The sequence below is a fragment of the Staurois parvus genome, unplaced genomic scaffold (assembly GCF_062004578.1).
Source record: "Staurois parvus isolate SC_StPar_1 unplaced genomic scaffold, SC_StPar_1.0 ptg000715l, whole genome shotgun sequence".
Lineage (NCBI taxonomy): Eukaryota > Metazoa > Chordata > Amphibia > Anura > Ranidae > Staurois > Staurois parvus.
The window spans coordinates 4,254,253-4,277,922 of record NW_028318511.1 but is presented as its reverse complement, the minus strand read 5'-3'; the positions used below and the strand labels follow the sequence as shown (position 1 = coordinate 4,277,922).

At 41.4% G+C, this 23,670-nt stretch overlaps 1 protein-coding gene across 1 annotated transcript in view; it reads left to right on the top strand.

Annotated features, from left to right (window-relative positions):
* The window catches only part of LOC149445621 (mucin-5AC-like), a 173,919-nt gene that overhangs the window by 77,112 nt on the left and 73,137 nt on the right, over positions 1–23,670 (top strand). Inside the window, exons 30-34 of the mRNA XM_089653506.1 lie at positions 6,095–7,894; positions 10,532–10,900; positions 12,985–13,479; positions 16,060–16,563; positions 21,641–22,144. Of these exons, the coding sequence (XP_089509632.1) occupies positions 6,095–7,894; positions 10,532–10,900; positions 12,985–13,479; positions 16,060–16,563; positions 21,641–22,144 (3,672 nt within the window). The remainder of the gene's footprint in view (positions 1–6,094; positions 7,895–10,531; positions 10,901–12,984; positions 13,480–16,059; positions 16,564–21,640; positions 22,145–23,670) is intronic.

The window sequence follows — 23,670 nt, the reverse complement described above, 5'->3', positions numbered from 1 at the left end:
ACTGACGCTATAGTGTCCTTGTCTGACACTATACTGTCCTTGCCTGACACTATACTGTTCTTTCCTGACACTATACTGTCCTTTCCTGAAACTATACTGTCCTTTCCTGACACTATACTGTCCTTTCCTGAAACTAAATCTGTCCTTGCCTGACAATATACTGTCCTTGTCTGACACTATACTGTCCTTTCCTGAAACTATACTGTCCTTGCCTGACACTATACTGTCCTTTCCTAAAACTATACTGTCCTTGTCTGACACTATACTGTCCTTTCCTGACACTATACTGTCCTTGTCTGACACTATACTGTCCTTGTCTGACACTATACTGTCCTTTCCTGAAACTATACTGTCCTTGCCTGACACTATACTGTCCTTGTCTGACACTATACTGTCCTTTCCTGAAACTATACTGTCCTTGTCTGACGCTATAGTGTCCTTGACTGACACTATAGTGTCCTTGTCTGACACTATACTGTCCTTGCCTGACACTATACTGTTCTTTCCTGACACTATACTGTCCTTTCCTGACACTATACTGTCCTTGCCTGACACTATACTGTCCTTGCCTGACACTATAGTGTCCTTGCCTGACACTATACTGTCCTTTCCTGACACTATACTGTCCTTTCCTGACACTATACTGTCCTTGCCTGACACTATACTGTCCTTGACTGACACTATACTGTCCTTGTCTGACGCTATACTGTCCTTTCCTGACGCTATACTGTCCTTGACAGACGCTATACTGTCCTTGACAGACGCTATACTGTCCTTGACAGACGCTATACTGTCCTTTCCTGACGCTATACTGTCCTTTCCTGACGCTATACTGTCCTTTCCTGACGCTATACTGTCCTTTCCTGAAACTAAATCTGTCCTTGCCTGACAATATACTGTCCTTGTCTGACACTATACTGTCCTTGTCTGACACTATACTGTCCTTGCCTGACACTATACTGTCCTTTCCTGAAACTATACTGTCCTTGCCTGACACTATACTGTCCTTGACTGACACTATGCTGTCCTTGACTGACACTATGCTGTCCTTGACTGACACTATACTGTCCTTGCCTGACACTATACTGTCATTGACTGACACTATACTGTCCTTGACTGACACTATACTGATCTCAGTTATGCATTGTGTGTGGAGGAGGAGCTCTGCTGACTGTGCCCAGGCTGTATGCAGTGCAGGGATGGGAGAAAGATCTGTGCCCCTGTCCTCTGCCTTGCATCAGTGACCCCTGTCTACTGCCCTGCCAGCAGTGACCCCTGTCCTCTGCCCTCCTGCCCCCTGACATTTTTTACTGCGCCCCCACATCAGACAGGCTAGGTCCGGCCCTGTTTGCTGGACAGCTTGGTCTATTAAAGGAAGTTGAAAAAAATAACAGAGTTAAACTGGCCATGCATATGTAGATATTCAGATGATGAATATATTCGTAAGAAAGGTCTTTGAACATTCGATGACTGGACGAATGTAGTTTGAAAATTGTCTTTTGTTTGTAACATTTGATTGTAAAACAAATGTAATATCTGAACGATAACCACATACACTAGTGGAAAATTCATTAGATCGAGAAAAGTTTTCCTTCCTGCCCCTGCGAATTTTCCCATCACTGCTGTAGAAAAGAACATCGACTAGACCCCATGAACGATTAGAAAATCAAACAAATATTCTTGAAACAAAAATTCTTGAATGAAAATCTATACATGTATGGCTAGCTTTACTATCAGAATCCTTGCTCAGAGGCTTACAGTCTGACAATAGCAGCAGACTGCAATCCTCTAAGTTACAAAGCCAGGATTTCCCTAAATATCCATCTCCTGGCTATTTAGCTGAATCACATACACTCTATTTTTAATGTAGAGTATTCATATTCTATAACAGGGGCCTCCAAACTTTCTAAATGGAGGGCCAGTTCACTGTTCTTCAAACTTTAGCTGGGCTGGACTGTGACCAGATCAAGCAGAAGACGGTATTAGGGGGAATAGTTTCCCATTATTGGTATCAATGGGAGGAATAGTGCCCCATCATTGGTATCAGTGGGAGGAATAGTGCCCCATCATTGCTGTCAGTGGGAGGAATAGTGCCCCATCATTGGTATCAGTGGGAGGAATAGTGCCCCATCATTGGTATCAGTGGGAGGAATAGTGCCCCATCATTGGTATCAGTGGGAGGAATAGTGCCCCATCATTGGTGTCAGTGGGAGAAATAGTGCCCCATCATTGGTATCAGTGGGAGAAATAGTGCCCCATCATTGGTATCAGTGGGAGGAATAGTGCCCCATCATTGCTGTCAGTGGTAGGAATAGTGCCCCATCATTGGTATCAGTGGGAGGAATAGAGCCCCATCATTGGTATCAGTGGAAGCAATAGTGCCCCATCATTGGTATCAGTGGGAGGAATAGAGCCCCATCATTGGTATCAGTGGGAGAAATAGTGCCCCTTCATTGGTATCAGTGGGAGAAATAGTGCCCCATCATTGGTATCAGTGGGAGGAATAGTGCCCCATCATTGCTGTCAGTGGTAGGAATAGTGCCCCATCATTGGTATCAGTGGGAGAAATAGTGCCCCATCATTGGTATCAGTGGAAGAAATAGTGCCCCATCATTGGTATCAGTGGGAGGAATAGTGCCCCATCATTGTTATCAGTGGGAGGAATAGAGCCCCATCATTGGTATCAGTGGGAGAAATAGTGCCCCATTATTTGTATCAGTGGAAGGAATAGTGCCCCATCATTGGTATCTGTGGTAGGAATAGAGCCTCATCATTGGTATCTGTGGTAGGAATAGTGCCCCATCATTGGTATCAGTGGGAGGAATAGTGTCCCATCATTGTTATCAGTGGGAGGAATAGAGCCCCATCATTGGTATCAGTGGAAGAAATAATGCCCCATTATTGGTATCAGTGGAAGGAATAGTGCCTCATCATTGGTATCTGTGGTAGGAATAGTGCCCCATCATTGGTATCAGTGGGGGGAATAGTGCCCCATCATTACTGTCAGTGGTAGGAATAGTGCCTCATCATCGGTATCAGTGAGAGGAATAGAGCCCCATCATTGGTATCAGTGGAAGAAATAGTGCCCCATCATTGGTATCAGTGGGGGAAATAGTGCTACATCATTGGTATCAGTGGGAGGAATAGTGCCCCATCATTGCTGTCAGTGGTAGGAATAGTGCCCCATCATTGTTATCAGTGGAAGGAATAGAGCTCCATCATTGGTATCAGTGGGAGGAATAGTGCCCCATCATTGGTATCAGTGGGAGAAATAGTGCCCCATCATTGGTATCAGTGGGAGGAATAGTGCCCCATCATTGGTATCAGTGGGAGGAATAGAGCCCCATCATTGGTATCAGTGGAAGCAATAGTGCCCCATCATTGGTATCAGTGGGAGGAATAGAGCCCCATCATTGGTATCAGTGGGAGAAATAGTGCCCCTTCATTGGTATCAGTGGGAGAAATAGTGCCCCATCATTGGTATCAGTGGGAGGAATAGTGCCCCATCATTGCTGTCAGTGGTAGGAATAGTGCCCCATCATTGGTATCAGTGGGAGAAATAGTGCCCCATCATTGGTATCAGTGGAAGAAATAGTGCCCCATCATTGGTATCAGTGGAAGGAATAGTGCCCCATCATTGGTATCAGTGGAAGGAATAGAGCCCCATCATTGGTATCAGTGGGAGAAATAGTGCCCCATTATTTGTATCAGTGGAAGGAATAGTGCCCCATCATTAGTATCTGTGGTAGGAATAGAGCCTCATCATTGGTATCTGTGGTAGGAATAGTGTCCCATCATTGTTATCAGTGGGAGGAATAGAGCCCCATCATTGGTATCAGTGGAAGAAATAATGCCCCATTATTGGTATCAGTGGAAGGAATAGTGCCTCATCATTGGTATCTGTGGTAGGAATAGTGCCCCATCATTGGTATCAGTGGGAGGAATAGTGCTCCATCATTACTGTCAGTGGTAGGAATAGTGCCCAATCATTGGTATCAGTGGGAGAAATAGTGCCCTATTATTGGTATCAGTGGAAGGAATAGTGCCTCATCATCGGTATCAGTGAGAGGAATAGAGCCCCATCATTGGTATCAGTGGGAGAAATAGTGCCCCATCATTGGTATCAGTGGAAGAAATAGTGCCCCATCATTGGTATCAGTGGGGGAAATAGTGCTACATCATTGGTATCAGTGGGAGGAATAGTGCCCCATCATTGCTGTCAGTGGTAGGAATAGTGCCCCATCATTGTTATCAGTGGAAGGAATAGAGCTCCATCATTGGTATCAGTGGGAGGAATAGTGCCCCATCATTGGTATCAGTGGGAGAAATAGTGCCCCATCATTGGTATCAGTGGGAGGAATAGTGCCCCATCATTGCTATCAGTGGTAGGAATAGTGCCCCATCAATGTTATCAGTGGAAGGAATAGAGCTCCATCATTGGTATCAGTGGGAGGAATAGTGCCCCATCATAGTTATCAGTGGGAGAAATAGAGCCCCATCATTGGTATCAGTGGGAGAAATAGTGCCCCATCATTGGTATCAGTGGGAGGAATAGTGCCCCATCATTGCTGTCAGTGGTAGGAATAGTGCCCCATCATTGTTATCAGTGGAAGGAATAGAGCCCCATCATTGGTATCAGTGGGAGGAATAGTGCCCCATCATTGTTATCAGTGGGAGGAATAGTGCCCCATCATTGTTATCAGTGGAAGGAATAGAGCCCCATCATTGGTATCAGTGGGAGGAATAGTGCCCCATCATTGTTATCAGTGGGAGGAATAGAGCCCCATCATTGTTATCAGTGGGAGGAATAGTGTCCAATCATTGTTATCAGTGGGTGGAATAGTGCCCCATCATTGTTATCAGTGGAAGGAATAGTACCCCATCATTGTTATCAGTGGAAGGAATAGAGCCCCATCATTGTTATCAGTGGGAGGAATAGTGCCCCATCATTGGTATCAGTGGGAGGAATAGTGCCCCATCATTGCTGTCAGTGTTAGGAATAGTGCCCCATCATTGTTTTCAGTGGAAGAAATAGTGCCCCATCATTGGTATCAGTGGGAGGAATAGTGCCCCATCATTGGTATCAGTGGGAGGAATAGTGCCCCATCATTGTTATCAGTGGAAGGAATAGTGACCCATCATTGATATCAGTGGGAGGAATAGTACCCCATCATTGGTATCAGTGGGAGGAATAGTGCCCCATCATTGTTATCAGTGGGAGGAATAGTGCCCCATCATTGGTATCAGTGGAAGAAGTAGTGCCCATCATTATTATCAGTGGGAGGAATAGTGCCTCATCATTGGTATCAGTGGAAGAAGTAATGCCCATCATTGTTATCAGTGGGAGGAATAGTGCCCCATCATTGGTATCAGTGGAAGAAGTAATGCCCATCATTGTTATCAGTGGGAGGAATAGTGCCGCATCATTGGTATCAGTTGGAGGAATAGTGCCCCATCATTGCTGTCAGTGGGAGGAATAGTGACCCATCATTGGTGTGAGTAAAAGAAATAGTGCCCCATCATTGGTGTGAGTGGGAGGAATAGTGCCCCATCATTGGTGTGAGTAGAAGAAATAGTGTCCCATCATTGGTGTGAGTGGGAGGAATAGTGCCCCATCATTGGTGTGAGTGGGAGGAATAGTGCCCCATCATTGGTGTGAGTGGGAGGAATAGTGTCCCATCATTGGTGTGAGTGGAAGGAATATGGCCCCATTGTCAGTGTCAGGAACTATGCCTCACTGTTGCTGACAGTGGGGGGAATAAGGGCCAGATAAAAGCAGGCTAAGGGCCACATCCGGCCCCAGGGCCGTAGTTTGCAGACCACTGTTCTTTTATACCCATGAAACACAACTTTAATTGCAGCTGCCCACAACTGCTAATACCCACTCTCACCTTCTTTTCTCTCACATGACAGTATCGGTGCTGGGTAATTCGCTGCTTTGGCACCCAGTGTTGTCACATGAGTCAGGAGAGAGTCTGTTATCCTGTGTATGTCACCACCTGAAGAAATTATAGGAGAATTTGTGACAACCAAATACTGTATATGTTTTAAATAGCTTCTCTAAATGACCTGTGTATTTTTTTGTTCTGCACAGCTTGTTCCTATGAAAAGGTATGCCAATGGACGCAGTGGTTTAATGTCAACAAGCCAGGAGAAGAGTTGGACAGTGGTGATTATGAAACATACGAAGAGATCAGAAAACATTATGGATTCTGCAATGTGCCTGAGCAGATTGATTGCAGAGCGGTCAATGCCCCTGATGTCTCCTTGAAGGATTTGAAACAAAATGTTCACTGCAACGTATCTAATGGTCTTATCTGCAAGAACAGTGAGCAGAATCTTGGTGACAGACTATGGCAGAAGTGCTTCGACTATATGATCCGAGTGACTTGCTGTGACTATGAATGTGCCACTACTACCCCGCCTGCTACCACCACTATGCCTACTACCACAACAACCACTACTGAAACAACTACAGTTACCACTACAACACCCATCACTACTACCTCTCCTACTACTACCACTATGTCTACTACCCCAACAACCACTACTGAAACAACTACAGTTACCACTACAACACCAATCACTACTACCTCTCCTACTACCACCACTTTGACTACTACCCCAACAACCACTACTGAAACAACTACAGCTACCACTACAACACCCATCACTACTACCCCTCCTACTACCACCACTATGTCTACTACCCCAATAACCACTACTGAAACAACTACAGTTACCACTACAACACCCATCACTACTACCTCTCCTACTACCACCACTTTGACTACTACCCCAACAACCACTACTGAAACAACTACAGTTACCACAACACCAATCACTACTACCTCTCCTACTACCACCACTTTGACTACTACCCCAACAACCACTACTGAAACAACTACAGCTACCACTACAACACCCATCACTACTACCTCTCCTACTACCACCACAATGTCTACTACCCCAACAACCACTAGTGAAACAACTACAGTTGCCACTACAACACCTATCACTACTACCTCTCCTACTTCCACCACTATGTCTACTACCCCAACAACCACTACTGAAACAACTACAGCTACCACTACAACACCCATCACTACTACTTCTCCTACTACCACCACTATGCCTACTACAACAACTACTACTGAAACAACTACAGTTACCACTACAACACCCATCACTACTACCTCTCCTACTACCACCACTATGCCTACTACCACAACAACCACTACTGAAACAACTACAGCTACCACTACAACACCCATCACTACTACTTCTCCTACTACCACCACAATTTCTACAACCCCAACAACCACTACTGAAACAACTACAGTTGCCACTACAACACCCATCACTACTACTTCTCCTACTACCACCACTATGCCTACTACAACAACCACTACTGAAATAACTACAGCTACCACTACAACACCCATCACTACTACTTCTCCTACTACCACCACAATGTCTACTACCCCAACAACCACTACTGAAACAACTACAGTTACCACTACAACACCCATCACCACTACTTCTCCTACTACCACCACAATGTCTACTACCCCAACAACCACTACTGAAACAACTACAGTTACCACTACAACACCCATCACCACTACTTCTCCTACTACCACCACAATGTCTACTACCCCAACAACCACTACTGAAACAACTACAGTTACCACTACAACACCCATCACTACTATCTCTCCTACTACCACCACTATGCCTACTACAACTACCACTACTGAAACAACTACAGCTACCACTACAACACCCATCACTACTACTTCTCCTACTACCACCACTATGCCTACTACAACAACTACTACTGAAACAACTACAGCTACCACTACAACACCCATCACTACTACTTCTCCTACTACCACCACTATGCCTACTACAACAACCACTACTGAAACAACTACAGTTGCCACTACAACACCCATCACTACTATCTCTCCTACTACCACCACTATGCCTACCCCAACAACCACTACTGAAACAACTACAGCTACCACTACAACACCCATCACTACTACAGGTGAGTGAACATTGTATTTTGAGTAGTATTAAAGACAAATTCAGCTAAGAACACATTATGAAAATTTGAGAACAAGGGTAAATTGTCTCTGCATTAGACCTCAAAAGTGCTACAGTAGTTTTGTGTTTCAGTATGACTATAGAAGTAGATATGACTTTGCCCTATTCGGTATTCAGCTAGATGTACTCGAACAATTCAGCTTTTTTGCTTTTATATTAAACTGTTAATCTGTTTTGCTAAAAAAATTTGTTGGTAATAGAGTAAGATAGGAACAACTGAAAAGAACAAAGGCTCAGTTGGGGATCAATTACAATGTCTTAACAGGAAGTAAATGGTAATCTTCTCAGTATAGACTCAGATGGAAAAAAAACAGCAGAGGATCTAATCCTTTCCTGCTCCATCCAAATGCTTTTGCTGAATGAACTTTGTTTACCATCTAATACATTTGGCATGTGTGGTATGGTTCTTTACATTCTACTTCTGCTTTTATCAACAAATGACTGCAATGTAATAGATGTATTTGTGTTTGTTACTGTGGCAAAATGAACATATTTAGTCCGAAAAGTATATACACCCCCCTGAACATTTTCAGCCCCAGTAGTATACAAACCTCTCTCCACTATAGCATATACAATGTTAAGCCCCAATAGCATCACTCTTCAGTCATCCTTCTAGTTCACAATGGCTCCATGACACCCATAGCTCCAATGATTGCCTGGCTATCCAAACGCCAGCTGGATCCTATAGTTCTCTGGTAGACCAGACTGACCATACAATTCCAATCGCCAGTATCACCCTGAAGTTCAGAATTAATCTGTTTATTCAGCTTAAGGCTAACGTTTAGCCTGAAGTGGAGTTCCAGACGTTTTTGTGTTTAATAAAAATCAGCAGCTACAAAAACTGTAGCTGCTGACTTTTAATAAACACACACTTACCTGTCCAGCGATATACTCACCCTCACAGTCCCTTCTCTCCTTCTGTCCTTCACGGCGCCGGCATCTCTACTGTGGGCACCAGGTTGTGTCAGCTTGCAGCCTCACAGCCTGGTGCCCACTGAGCATGCTCGAGTCGTGCTGCACCTCCTGATTGGTCTGGCAGTCTCCTGGGACCTGTGAAAGTTCCCAGGAGACTGCAGGAGGGAGGAGGGGGCCAAACGTCTGGCTCACTTTGCCGCGGTGAACTGAGCTGTCAACACCAGGTGCCCGCTACCCCCCCCCAAAGGTGCCAAATATGGCAGTGGAAGTGGGGGAGGAGGCAAAATAAGCGGAGCTTCCACTTTTGAATGGAACTCTGCTTAAAAAAAATCCTACAGCTTTAGTCAAATAACTTACCTGAAGTCAGGGGTGGACTGATCATTTGGAAACTCGGGCACTGCCCGAGTGCCCAGGGTCAGTATGGGGCCCCATGAGATGCCCCTGGTACCTTTTTCATAGGCTTTTTTTAGTTTGGGCAAGGATACAGGGGCCCCATGATCCCCTATTGCCCGGGGACCCCCTGAGTTGTCAGTCTGCCCCTGCCTGTAATAAAGAATGAAGTATGGCCCTCGTTACAGCTTTGGGTCTTCAGGCAGAACAGCAGTACAGATGACTTGACACATTCTCTCTTTCTCCTCCTCTAATGAAAAAAAGTTACTTAATTGATTACAGTGCTTTTAACACAATCTGTGAATGGGGGAGAGAATCCTGTGACTGATCAGACCTCCCCCCATTCACAGATCATGTTACAGGCAGTATTATCAATGAAAGAGCTTTTCTCCATGGGATGAGGAAGAAGGAGGCATGTCCCTATCAGACTATCTGTACAGCTGTTCTGCCTGAAGACCTAAAGCTGTAAACCATTGCAGGCTGGAAGTTCAGAGACAAGAAGGGGACAGGCATTCAGGGAGCGAAGATTTCTCCTGGATCTGGATGCCTACACAGCATGTCCTTGTATATTTACAGGTAAGCGGGGTGACTTCAGCTGCAGGGATTTTTTTCCAATCTAAAATTAGCTTTAAACCTGTTACTATCCCTCACAAACAAAGCTAACCTTTGAACAAGTTGATGCAGTGTATTGTGGGGCCCCTAAACCTGAAAACCTGCAAGATGCTAATTCTGGCTTTTCTGATGCATATCTTTCCTTATCCTACAATGCAAAGCAAGTCTCAGTAACCTTTTTAGAAGCAGTCCATATTAAACTGTTTTATGCTGAGGAGATACGCTTTGATGCTGAATTTCTGAAAATTCAGAATTTCCATGATGAGGATTCCTTGCAGCAATGCTATGGAAAGGCATCAATCAACACCCCATTGTGCAAATCTTATTTTTAAAAGTTGCATTCATTTTTGAAAAGCTGTGACAGTTTTTTTCAAAGTCTAAAATATGCTGATTTTATCAGAACCCCTATATAACTCTTTATTAATACAGGATTTATTCATCAACTTGCTTCATATTTTAATGATGCATGTGTTTATATTTCATTCTTTTTTTCCTGAAGGTCCAATCTGTGAACCTAAGTGTGGGTGGTCGGAATGGTTTAATGTCAGTTCTCCTAAATTAGGACCAAATGGAGGGGATTTTGAGACCTATGTTAACATTCAAAAGGCTGGTTTTAATATTTGTGAAAAGCCAGAAAACATATCCTGCAGATCATTCAGATCCCCTGAATCATCACTGGAAAGCAATGGGCAGTATGTTACCTGTGATGTCTCCACTGGCCTCATTTGTAACAATAATGACCAGACGGGAATCCCACATCTCTGCTATGATTATGAAATCAGAGTCTACTGCTGTCATGTACCAGATGAATGCAAATCTACACCAGAGACTACCCCTAGTACAACATCCCTGAGCACCTCTCCTAGCACAAGTAAGGAGGATATAAGGAAACTAATAAATATTGTGTTTGAAATGTTTAACACTGTTACTAACAAAGACTCACTTGGGGCTGATTTACCTGATATACAGTAATATGCAATAGAAGGGGTATACTTGGATTGCCATCACATGTGAGTAAACACATGTGAACATTCATTTACATGTGCGAACATAATGCAGGTCCCCATCAAAGTGATTGTACACTAATGTTCATTGAATATAGTTATAGCCTAGATTGCCATGCACATTGAACTCTTACATATTGACACTTGTATGTCTCCTGACTTCCTAAGATTGCATTGGTTTGCACATACACAATGCAATACCCTTGTGCAAATAGTTCACTTAAGCTTTTTGAAAAAAATGTCATCTGTTTACAGTCTCCTGTAGCTATAGCCATGTGCACTTGATACAGATTTATTTCTACATGGCATGTGCTCTTAGATAGACCCGAAATGACATGACAAAGCTTGGCATGCGTACATATGGACAATGGGGCATGAATTCTATAGTAAACTTCCATTGGTAATAAATTCTGAGGATATACTTGAATATTTATGAACAGCTAGGATGAACAATAAATTCCATGGTCATAGACTGAATTAATTGTTGTGATTAGTTGTGATTGGGCAAAGTTGATCACATGATACAGATGGGCTGTGATTGACCCTGTCTGTGTCATGTGACTGCCTTGACCAGTCACAGCTAACAACATAAATGTATACAATGGATGGCATGAATGGAAGCCATCCATTGCATACAATTGACATGTGATTTGCTGTGATTGGTCACAGCGGTGACATGACACTGGCAACAGGCCGGTGTAGTGGTTTTTCATTGGCTGTTTTCTTGTTCCACCCTAAATACGTGTGGAACATGTAGCATATGCCAATCTATATTTACATCATCCTAGACAGAGTCAGCTACACTTTTCAGTTTGGCGAAAATCCTTCTGGTCATCTGTATATGTTCCGGATCAATTTATGGAAAAATGGCATTATTACCAAACTTCAGTGATACAAAGACACCTTTGCAATAATGTAAAAAAAAAGAAAAAAATCCTGATAAAATAGCCACCATTCCCAAAATATAGAATAAACATGGAGAGAGGATCCCCTAAACTGATTGGGACTTAGAAGGCATAGATACATAACCTAAAAATATGAACTCTTTATTTTATCACACATCACCATCAAAGCGATTTGTTTGGTTACAAAGACTATTTGTGTAGCCACACATAATAGACCATTTTTGAACATATTAAAACATCACCGTCAAAACATATTGTTTGGTTACAGAGATCATTTATATAGAACCAATAAGTTTCGGAGTGATTTCACTCCTTCCTCAGGGCCAAGAGAACTCTGCAGAAAAGTGATATGATCTATAAAATTTAACATATAATTGTTTAGGGCATTACTTATGTCCATTAACAGTATTTGAATGATTCCAAGTCTGTGAATATACTCACAATATAGAAGACATGAATGAATCTTAAACCAAACTTAAAAGCAAGCCTTCAGTTTGCCACCACCTCCCACGCCAGGGCACCAGCGAGTCTCGGGCATCCAGGGCACCCCCAAAACGGATCACAAAGACCACCCAGATCACTGAAACAGAGGACATGAGTAGTAAAAAAACATCTCCAAAACAAAAAAAAAAGAAATTGTACAGTAAAAGAGACACCTCTGGGTGAAACCCACCATTGTACTTGTGAGCATTTTGATATTTGGACATCTAGCCAGATAAGCTAAGGGGTGTGTGGGTATAAGTCTTCAGAAATATATATTTGATTAAGTCACATGAATCTTTAAAGGCACTGTCACTAGGAAAACCGATAAATATGCATATCAATATATGTATCCTTATGCTGACGAAAAGTCGAAAAAAGTACATAAATACAAAGCCCTATATTTATAGCATCCTAGGCAGAGTCAGCTACACCTTTCAGTTTGGTAAAAATCCTTCTAGTCAGCAGTATATGTTCCAGATCAATTTATGGAAAATGGCATTATTACCAAACTTCAGTGATGCAAAGACACCTTTGTAATAATGTAATGATGATTTGTGTTTCAGCACCTTCCTGTGCTCCTGTCTGCTCATGGTCACAGTGGCATAGTGTGAGTTACCCTCAAGATAATGAAGATGGGGGGGATTTAGAGACCTATGAGAACATCAGGAATACTGGAATCAAAGTTTGTGGTCGACCAGAAAACATTTCCTGCAGATCAGTGAAGCACCCGGATACACCACTGCAAGTGATGAGCGACAATGTGACCTGTGATGTTTCCTTTGGGCTTGTGTGTTACAAAAACCATCCTCTTTTTCCATGTGAAGACTTTGAAATTAGTGTCTACTGTTGTCAGTCACCAGATTATTGTCCACGTGCTACAACACCATTTACTTCAACAACACCCACGCCAACAACCACCGCAGTAACTGAGACTACAACTACCACAAAATCGACAACTACCTCAGAAGTAACAACTCCTTCTACTTCAACGACTCTTACATCTACGCCATCAACCACCACACTGACCCAGACGACAACTAAGACTACTTCTGAAACAAGTAAGTGTAGTGTTTACTGTTTGTTAACAGCTGTGATGTAAAAATGAAAAGTCATTAAAATGTTTGTCCCTTCTATGTGTTTTTGTAACTGTGTGTAGCAGGAAGATATTTTGGTGCGTATTTATTAAACTCTTGCAGCTACTTTAATCTTTCTCTTGCAGTGGATATGCAATACAGTTGTGTATCTCTAAATTTCAGCATACGCACTCCAGAGCTGTGAGGACCAGTGCAGGGATGCTGGAGTTGCTGTATGCCATGGTCCCTTCTTGAAATGTTCTACAGATCTCATTAACAATGGTGTTTCTTATTGCTGATCTTTGCCCATTGAAAGTATGTGCATTGTAAATTCATATTTTAAGTATGTTCAGACAATGGTCGGCTTTGGCATTTCTTGAAATCAACTATGAAAAAAACTTGTGGCTAGCTTAGCCAAGAAACATTTTAAAGTGTCATTAAACCTGGAAGTTTGCTTTTCCGAAATTTGGTCTGAATGCAGGAGTACAGTCATCTTTTTAAAATTTTTACATTTCAGGATGAAAGGAAAATAAATCACAGTTATCAGATTGCTTTCTATTCAATATGCATTCCTTTGTTTTTTTAAGTGCATTTCAAAGACCTTTATATTTTTGTCTTTTTTTATGGGGGAGATTTACTAAAACTGGAACAATCAGAATCTGGTACAGCTGCACATGTTAGCTTCTAACTTCAGCTTGTTCAATTAAAGTGGTTCTAATCCCTTACATATACTCAGAGGAGTGCCTGGCTTCAGGTGATACACAGAGTTGTACCTGTCTGACTACAGTCTTCTCTACTCTACATTCATTCAAAGTGCTGAATTTCTTTATGTTGTTTGTGAGTCCAGAAAAAAAGCCACCATCCAGAAAAATATAGAATAAACATGGAGAGAGGATCCCCTAAATTGATTGGGACTTTGAAGGCATAGATACATAAACTAAAAATATGAAATCTTTATTTTATCAAATTTTCACACGTAAAAAATATTATGACATGACAGACCATCTGAGATCATATTATAACATCACCATCGAAGCAATTTGGTTACAAAGATGATTTGTGTAGCCACACATAATAGACCATTTTTGAACATATTAAAAGATCACCGTCAAAACATATTGTTTGGCTACAGAGACAATTTATATAGAACCAACGTGTTTCGGAGTGATTTCACTCCTTCCTCAGGGCCAAGAGAACTCTGCAGAAAAGTGATATGATCTATAAAATTGAACATATAATTGTTTAGGGCATTACTTATGTCCATTATCAGTATTTATATGATTCCAAGTCTGTCAATATACTCAGAATATAGAAGAGTGAAAAGACATGAGGGCATCCCCAAAACGGATCACAAGGGACACTCAGATAACTGCAACAGAGGACATGAGTAGTAAAAAAAACATCTGCAAGACAAAAAAAAATTGTAGAGTAAAAGAGACCATTATGACACCTCTGGGTGAAACCCACCATTGTACTTGTGAGCATCTATATACAGTTGCAAGAAAAAGTATGTGAACCCCTTGGGATTACGTGGAGTAATCCCAATTTTTTGCTTTATTACCCGTAGGTCCGCTTTACACAACTGTTGAAATGGGCGACTATTAACTCCCAGATCCCTTGGGTCAGATTTGAATCTCAATCTATATGCCCTTCTATCTACTGGGTTTATTATGGACAAAAACTCCCCCAATGCTCGTTGTGGACCCATAATTCAATTGTTGCCCACTCATTGATACTTTGGTCCCGTTATAAACTTTAATTAAATACTGTCTCCTCTGTTTCACCGGGTTCGTCATTTTTTGGTGACCCGAATTTCGTCGCAGCATTTACATCTCCACAGGCATTCCGCTGGTGGTACGATCGATCCCTTATCAGATTATCTGACTTTCAAAGAGTAGGGTCTTATATCACTTTTGAGACATTATGAATACTTTTCGATATCCCACTTTGTGAATACTATTGTTATCGGCAAATAGGACATTTTTTCAACTCACATTTTGGTTTGATACCTTCATCCCCGAATAAGTTTTTTGAACGTATCAGGCGTGACTCTCCTAGGGGTCTTATCTCAGATTTGTACCGCCTTTTTTTGGCAACTATCTTTCCCTCACCCCCTTTATATAGACAGAAATGGGAAGCATAGTGGTGTCACCTTCTCTGTAGAGGACTGGGACCCCATGGTGGATAACATACGTAAGAGCTCTACTGTATTTGTAGACCTCATCCACATCTAGCAAGATAAGCTGAGGGGCGTGTGGGTATAAGTCTTCAGAAATATGTATTTGATTAAGTCACATAAACCTTTAAAGGCATTGTCAGTAAGAAAGCCAATAAATATGTATATAAATATATGTATCCTTATGCTGACAAAAAGTAGAAAAAATTAATTCAAAGCCCTATATTTATAGCATCCTAGACAGACTCATCTACACCTTTCAGTTTGGTAAAACTCCTTCTAGTCAGCTGTATATGTTCCAGATCAATTTATGAAAAAATGGCATTATTACCAAACTTCAGTGATGCAAAGACACCTTTGTAATAATGTAATGATGATTTGTGTTTCAGCACCTTCCTGTGCTCCTGTCTGCTCATGGTCACAGTGGCATAGTGTGAGTTACCCTCAAGATAATGAAGATGGGGGAGATTTAGAGACCTATGAGAACATCAGGAATACTGGAATCAAAGTTTGTGATCGACCAGAAAACATTTCCTGCAGATCAGTGAAGCACCCGGATAAACCACTGCAAGAGATGAGCGACAACGTGACCTGTGATGTCTCCTTTGGGCTTGTGTGTTACCAAAGCCATCCTGTTTTTCCATGTGAAGACTTTGAAATTAGTGTCTACTGTTGTCAGTCACCAGATTATTGTCCACGTGCTACAACACCATTTACTTCAACAACACCCACGCCAACAACCACCGCAGTAACGGAGACTACAACTACCACAAGATCGACAACTACCTCAGAAGTAACAACTCCTACAACTCCTTCTACTTCAACGACACTTACATCTACGCCATCAACCACCATACTGACCCAGACGACAACTAAGACTACTTCTGAAACAAGTAAGTGTAGTGTTTACTGTTTGTTAACAGCTGTGATATAAAAATGAAAAGTCACTAAAATGTTTCTCTCTTCTATGTGTTTTTGTAACTGTGTGTAGCAGGAAGATATTTTGGTGCGTATTTATTAAACTCTTGCAGTTACTTTAATCTTTCTCTTGCAGTGGATATGCAATACAGGTGTATATCTCTAAATTTCAGCATACGCACTCCAGAGCTGTGAGGACCAGTACAGGGATGCTGGAGTTGGTGTATGCCATGGTCCTTTCTTGAAATGTCCTACAGGTCTCATTAACAATGGTGTTTCCTATTGCTGATCTTTGCCCATTGAAAGTATGTGCATTGTAAATTCATATTTTAAGTATGTTCAGACAATGGTCGGCCTTGGCATTTCTTGAAATCAACCATGAAAAAGACTTGTGGCTAGCTTAGCCCAAGAAACATTTTAAACTGTCATTAAACCTGGAACTTTGCTTTTCCGAAATTTTGTCTGAATGCAGGAGTACAGTCATCTTTTTTAGATTTTTACATTTCAGGATGAAAGGAAAAAAACCATAGTTATCCGATTGCTTTCTATTCAATATGCATTCCTTTGTTCTTTTAAGTGCATTTGAAAGACCTTTATATTATTGTCTTTTTCTATGGGGGAGATTTACTAAAACTGGAACAATCAGAGTCTGGTACAGCTGCACATGTTAGCTTCTAACTTCAGCTTGTAAGTTAAAGTGGTTCTAATCCCTTGCATATACCCAGAGAAGTGTCTGGCTTCAGGTGATACATAGAGTTGTACCTGTCTGACTACAGTCTTCTCTACTCTACATCCATTCAAAGTGCTGAATTTCTTTATGTTGTTTGTGAGTTCAGAAAAAAAAGGGGACAGAGAGCTGAGGTTTCACTCTGCAGAGCTCAGTGAGGAGAGTTCTGAAAACTGATTGGAGGGAAGGGACACACCCCCTTCCACACAACCCACAGGAACAGAGCTGAGGCTGTCAATCTACTGGAGGTCCTTCCCCTGTCACTGTTTTTCCCTTGGTGTCAGGAAAACTTGTCAGAAGTGATTCATGCTGATAGCAGAGGAATGAAGGAGCAGACAGAAATTACACTTAGGACTCTTTTGCACGCACCAGATTTTGCACTCTTCATTTTTTGTAAATCCCCCACATTGTGTGTTAAGCATAGACACAATGCATTTTTATAGATGATATGTAATCAAGAGTTAAATGTCTCATGCGGTAAGTAGTTTAATTTGGTACTATGTAAACATGTATCATTGTCTGTCCTTATCATATACACATATTATTACCCTCCTGTGGGACTTCTTCTTGTCAGATTCTGGGAACTATTAAATCTATTCTTTTACCAAACAATTGGCAGAAGCTATGAGTGCGCTGGTTTATAGCCAGTTATAGTTTGTTTTTGTTATTTGTTTTTTTTGGTGGGGGCTGTAAATATAAAAATTCAGCATTTTAATATTTCAGTTGTTTTATTCAAGCCAGGATATGGATGCCTGTGATCATTTTCATGTTTTTTCAGGTTACCTTCTTTGCAATAAAGAAATATATTGCTTGCAGATAGCTCAACTTCATACTCACATACTCCAAGTAAATGGGTCAGAGCAGTGACTCGGCCCTCTTCCACCCACACTGTGCATACAGTAAGAAATTTCAGTTATAGAAGGATCATCTGATAGCAAAGCCATGTCATGGCTGCACCCTGTATTTAGCATTTATTTGTAAAACAAAGATTTTACGCATATTTACAATCAGACATAACACATTAGTTTAAACATTTATTTTTTTATTTAAATAAAATTGACCCAAAACAATTGTAATTTGCATATATAGTTATAGGGTCCATTTAGAGCAATCTGGTCTGATGCATTCTGTTATTGCATGTTATATCTCACAATGATGCATGTGCATTGCATTAGGGCAGCACTACAGTACAGTACACACAAACATCTGTGTTTTCATTTTCCATTATCGTTTTGGATTGCTCTAGGACCTTACTTATTTAAAGTTTATCTAAAGCTGGCTAGAGATGATTACTTTTTCCGTTCATCCAGTAAGCTGAATGAAAAAAAAATGAACAGCTTCCTTCATCCGCACACCGTCAAGGTGGAAGAACTGTGACAGTGGAATGTGGTGCTGTCAGAATACACAGATCAGCAGCTGAAGTTGCTGATCAGCATAAGTTTTTCAAATTGTTCATTTGTTAGAAATCAATCTATACACTGATCAAAATTCTGCCAGACCCTTCTGGACCGGCTGATTTTGGATCCATCTGTGGTCATCTTACAGCTTAACATTTTTTTTCTTGGAGAGTGGACAGAGGTTAGATCTGCTTTCACTTCTAAAACCAAAAGGGGGTAAATCCTTTCCCAAAATTTTATTCAAAATACAAAAATTTTGGGTTTAGATATAATTTAATTATTTGCCTGGTTACCATGGAGTGGGGCAAAAATAAACCCGTGTGCATGTTTGTAGGGAGCAGATCAGGAGTACCTTGAAATAAAGCCACTATGAGCTCAAACTAAAAGTGCCAGTCAGATAGCTTGGGCATCTGTAAACACATTTTGTAGGAGGCTGTATATTATCTCCTACACATGTAAACCCGTAAAGGATAAGTTCAACATTATAGAAAAAATAATATATGTAAGTTTTTGCAAGGAAAGAAATGTGCATTTTTTATTTTTCCTGCAGGAGCCTGAAAAGCATTGCACCCATGATTGGTGGATCAGGGGTGCAACACCAGGCTTCTGCAGACAAGCCCTACAGCTTTCAGGCCATAACTCCATATGGGCTGTCAGTTTGAAAGCTACAGAGCTTGCGAATGAACTACAAGAGTGTTCATTAGCACCCTCGCAGTCCATTCAGAGCTACAAGCCATTTGCCACGATTGAAGCTGGTACTTGTATTTCATTCATTACCAGGAAACTGTGAATGAATGATACGACTGTGTGGGTGGAGCCTCATACAGCCATACTTTTTTCAAAAAGTGACAAGTGCAGGGAGAATAACCACCACCCCTGTTATAGAGGAAAGGGGAATGGAAGGAGAGGCGGCGGGAACTGGAACATGTTACATGTTCCACCCTAAATACGTGTGGAACATGTAGAGTATATGCCAGTCTATATTTATATCATCCTAGACAGAGTCAGCTACACTTTTCAGTTTGGTAAAAATCCTTATGGTCAGCTGTACAGTATATGTTCCAGATCAATTTATGGGAAAATGGCATTATTACCAAACTTCAGTGATACAAAGACACCTTTGTAATAATGTAAAAAGAAAAAAAAAAAAGAAACAAATCCTGTTAAAATAGTCACTATCCCCAAAATATAGAATAAACATGGAGAGAGGATCCCCTAAATTGATTGGGACTTTGAAGGCATAGCTACATAACCTAAAAATATGAAATCTTTATTTTATCACATTTTCACACATAAAAAATATTATGACATGACAGGCCATCTGAGATCATATTATAACATCACCATCAAAGCAATTTGTTTTGTTACAAAGATGATTTGTGTAGCCACACTGTAACGGACCGCCTAGCGGCACCACTAGCACTCCACTGGTCAGGTGTCCCCAGAGCGCGGAATCTAAGCCCCAGAGTACTTGTTCACCAGGGCCCCTGATGGTGGGGATGGACTTGGAGTACCCCGAGACCAGGTCGCGACTACTGAGTACACCCGTCAGTGGTAGGGGTGTTTGCCAGGGGCTCCGACAGGGGAGAGCCTGATATGAGGAGGTCGGGTGACCCCAATGGGATGGATGGCTGAGCAAGTGCGAAGTCAGACAGGCCGAGTCGGTAACAGACAGGACGGTACGGTACAAGACAGCGGGCAGAGAATAGTCGGGTCACACGCCAGGTTAGCAACAGCAGGTCAGATCTAATGGGGGGCATTCAGAAGAGAGGTCAGGCAAAGCAAGGGTCTGGGCAGGAGAAATCAGCAGGTCAAGAACAATCCGGGTCAACAACTTACTAGGTACAGGTTCGCAGGATACAGGATGCAGGTAAGACCAGAAGGCACTGAATGACAGCTCAGGGCCATTTAAATATCCCGCCCTGCGCTGTCACTGGTGCCACGCGCGCGCCCGCGGCCCCTACTGCGCATGCGCGAACTCACTCGCCGCGGTCGGCCTGGTCTCAGTGCCCGCATTCCGACACAGGGCGGTGCACTGCGCCTGCGCCGAGCCCATCGCAGCGGTGATCCCATACACACACATAATAGACCATTTTTAAAACATCACCGTCAAAACATATTGTTTGGTTACAGAGATCATTTATATAGAACCAACGCGTTTTGGAGTGATTTCACTCCTTCCTCAGGGACAAGAGAACTCTGCAGAAAGGTGATATGATCTATAAAATTGAACATATAATTGTTTAGGGCATTACTTATGTCCATTAACAGTATTTGAATGATTCCAAGTCTGTGAATATACTCACAATATAGAAAAGCGAAAACACATGGATGAATCTTCAACCAAACTTAAAAGCAAGCCTTCAGTCTGCCACCACCTCCCACGCCCGGGCACCAGCGAGTCTTGGGCACCCCCAAAACGGATCACAAGGGCCACCCAGATCACTGCAACAGAAGACATGAGTAGTAAAAAAAATCTCCAAAACAAAAAAAAAAAGAAATCGTACAGTAAAAGAGACCATTATGACACCTCTGGGTGAAACCCACCATTGTACTTGTGAGCATTTAGATATTTGGAGACCTCATCCACATCTAGCCAGATAAGCTGAGGGGTGTGTGGGTATAAGTCTTCAGAAATATGTATTTGATTAAGTCACATAAACCTTTAACGGCACTGTCACTAGGAAACCCGATAAATATGTATATCAATATATGTATCCTTATGCTGACAAAAAGTAGAAAAAAGTACATAAATACAAAACCCTAAATAGCATCCTAGACAGAGTCGGCTACACCTTTCAGTTTGGTCAAAATCTTTCTAGTCAGCAGTATATGTTCCGGATCAATTTATGGAAAAATGGCATTATTACCAAACGTCAGTGATGCAAAGACACCTTTGTAATAATGTAATGATGATTTGTGTTTCAGCACCTTCCTGTGCTCCTGTCTGCTCATGGTCACAGTGGCATAGTGTGAGTTACCCTCAAGATAATGAAGATGGGGGAGATTTAGAGACCTATGAGAACATCAGGAATACTGGAATCAAAGTTTGTGGTCGACCAGAAAACATTTCCTGCAGATCAGTGAAGCACCCGGATACACCACTGCAAGTGATGAGTGACAACGTGACCTGTGATGTCTCCTTTGGGCTTGTGTGTTACAAAAGCCATCCTCTTTTTCCATGTGAAGACTTTGAAATTAGTGTCTACTGTTGTCAGTCACCAGATTATTGTCCACGTGCTACAACACCATTTACTTCAACAACACCCACACCAACAACCACCGCAGTAACGGAGACTACAACTACCACAAAATTGACAACTACCTCAGAAGCAACAACTTCTACAACTCCTTTTACTTCAACAACTCTTACATCTACGCCATCAACCACCATACTGACCCAGACGACAACTAAGACTACTTCTGAAACAAGTAAGTGTAGTGTTTGCTGTTTGTTAACAGCAGTGATGTAAAAATGAAAAGTCATTAAAATGTTTGTCCCTTCTATGTGTTTTTGTAACTGTGTGTAGCAGGAAGATATTTTGGTGCGTATTTATTAAACTCTTGCAGTTACTTTAATCTTTCTCTTGTAGTGGATATGCAATACAGTTGTGTATCTCTAAATTTCAGCATACGCACTCCAGAGCTGTGAGGACCAGTGCAGGGATGCTGGAGTTGGTGTATGCCATGGTCCCTTCTTGAAATGTCCTACAGATCTCATTAACAATGGTGTTTCTTATTGCTGATCTTTGCCTTTTGAAAGTATGTGCATTGTAAATTAATATTTTAAGTATGTTCAGACAATGGTCGGCTTTGGCATTTCTTGAAATCAACTATGAAAAAAACTTGTGGCTAGCTTAGCCAAGAAACATTTTAAAGTGTCATTAAACCTGGAAGTTTGCTTTTCCGAAATTTGGTCTGAATGCAGGAGTACAGTCATCTTTTTAAAATTTTTACATTTCAGGATGAAAGGAAAATAAATCACAGTTATCAGATTGCTTTCTATTCAATATGCATTCCTTTGTTTTTTTAAGTGCATTTCAAAGACCTTTATATTTTTGTCTTTTTTTATGGGGGAGATTTACTAAAACTGGAACAATCAGAATCTGGTACAGCTGCACATGTTAGCTTCTAACTTCAGCTTGTTCAATTAAAGTGGTTCTAATCCCTTACATATACTCAGAGGAGTGCCTGGCTTCAGGTGATACACAGAGTTGTACCTGTCTGACTACAGTCTTCTCTACTCTACATTCATTCAAAGTGCTGAATTTCTTTATGTTGTTTGTGAGTCCAGAAAAAAAGCCACCATCCAGAAAAATATAGAATAAACATGGAGAGAGGATCCCCTAAATTGATTGGGACTTTGAAGGCATAGATACATAAACTAAAAATATGAAATCTTTATTTTATCAAATTTTCACACGTAAAAAATATTATGACATGACAGACCATCTGAGATCATATTATAACATCACCATCGAAGCAATTTGGTTACAAAGATGATTTGTGTAGCCACACATAATAGACCATTTTTGAACATATTAAAAGATCACCGTCAAAACATATTGTTTGGACAGAGACAATTTATATCGAACCAACATTTTTCGGAGTGATTTCACTCCTTCCTCAGGGCCAAGAGAACTCTGCAGAAAAGTGATATGATCTATAAAATTGAACATATAATTGTTTAGGGCATTACTTATGTCCATTAACAGTATTTGTATGATTCCAAGTCTGTCAATATACTCAGAATATAGAAGAGTGAAAAGACATGAGGGCATCCCCAAAACGGATCACAAGGGACACTCAGATCACTGCAACAGAGGACATGAGTAGTAAAAAAAACATCTGCAAGACAAACAAAAAAATTGTAGAGTAAAAGAGACCATTATGACACCTCTGGGTGAAACCCACCATTGTACTTGTGAGCATCTATATACAGTTGCAAGAAAAAGTAT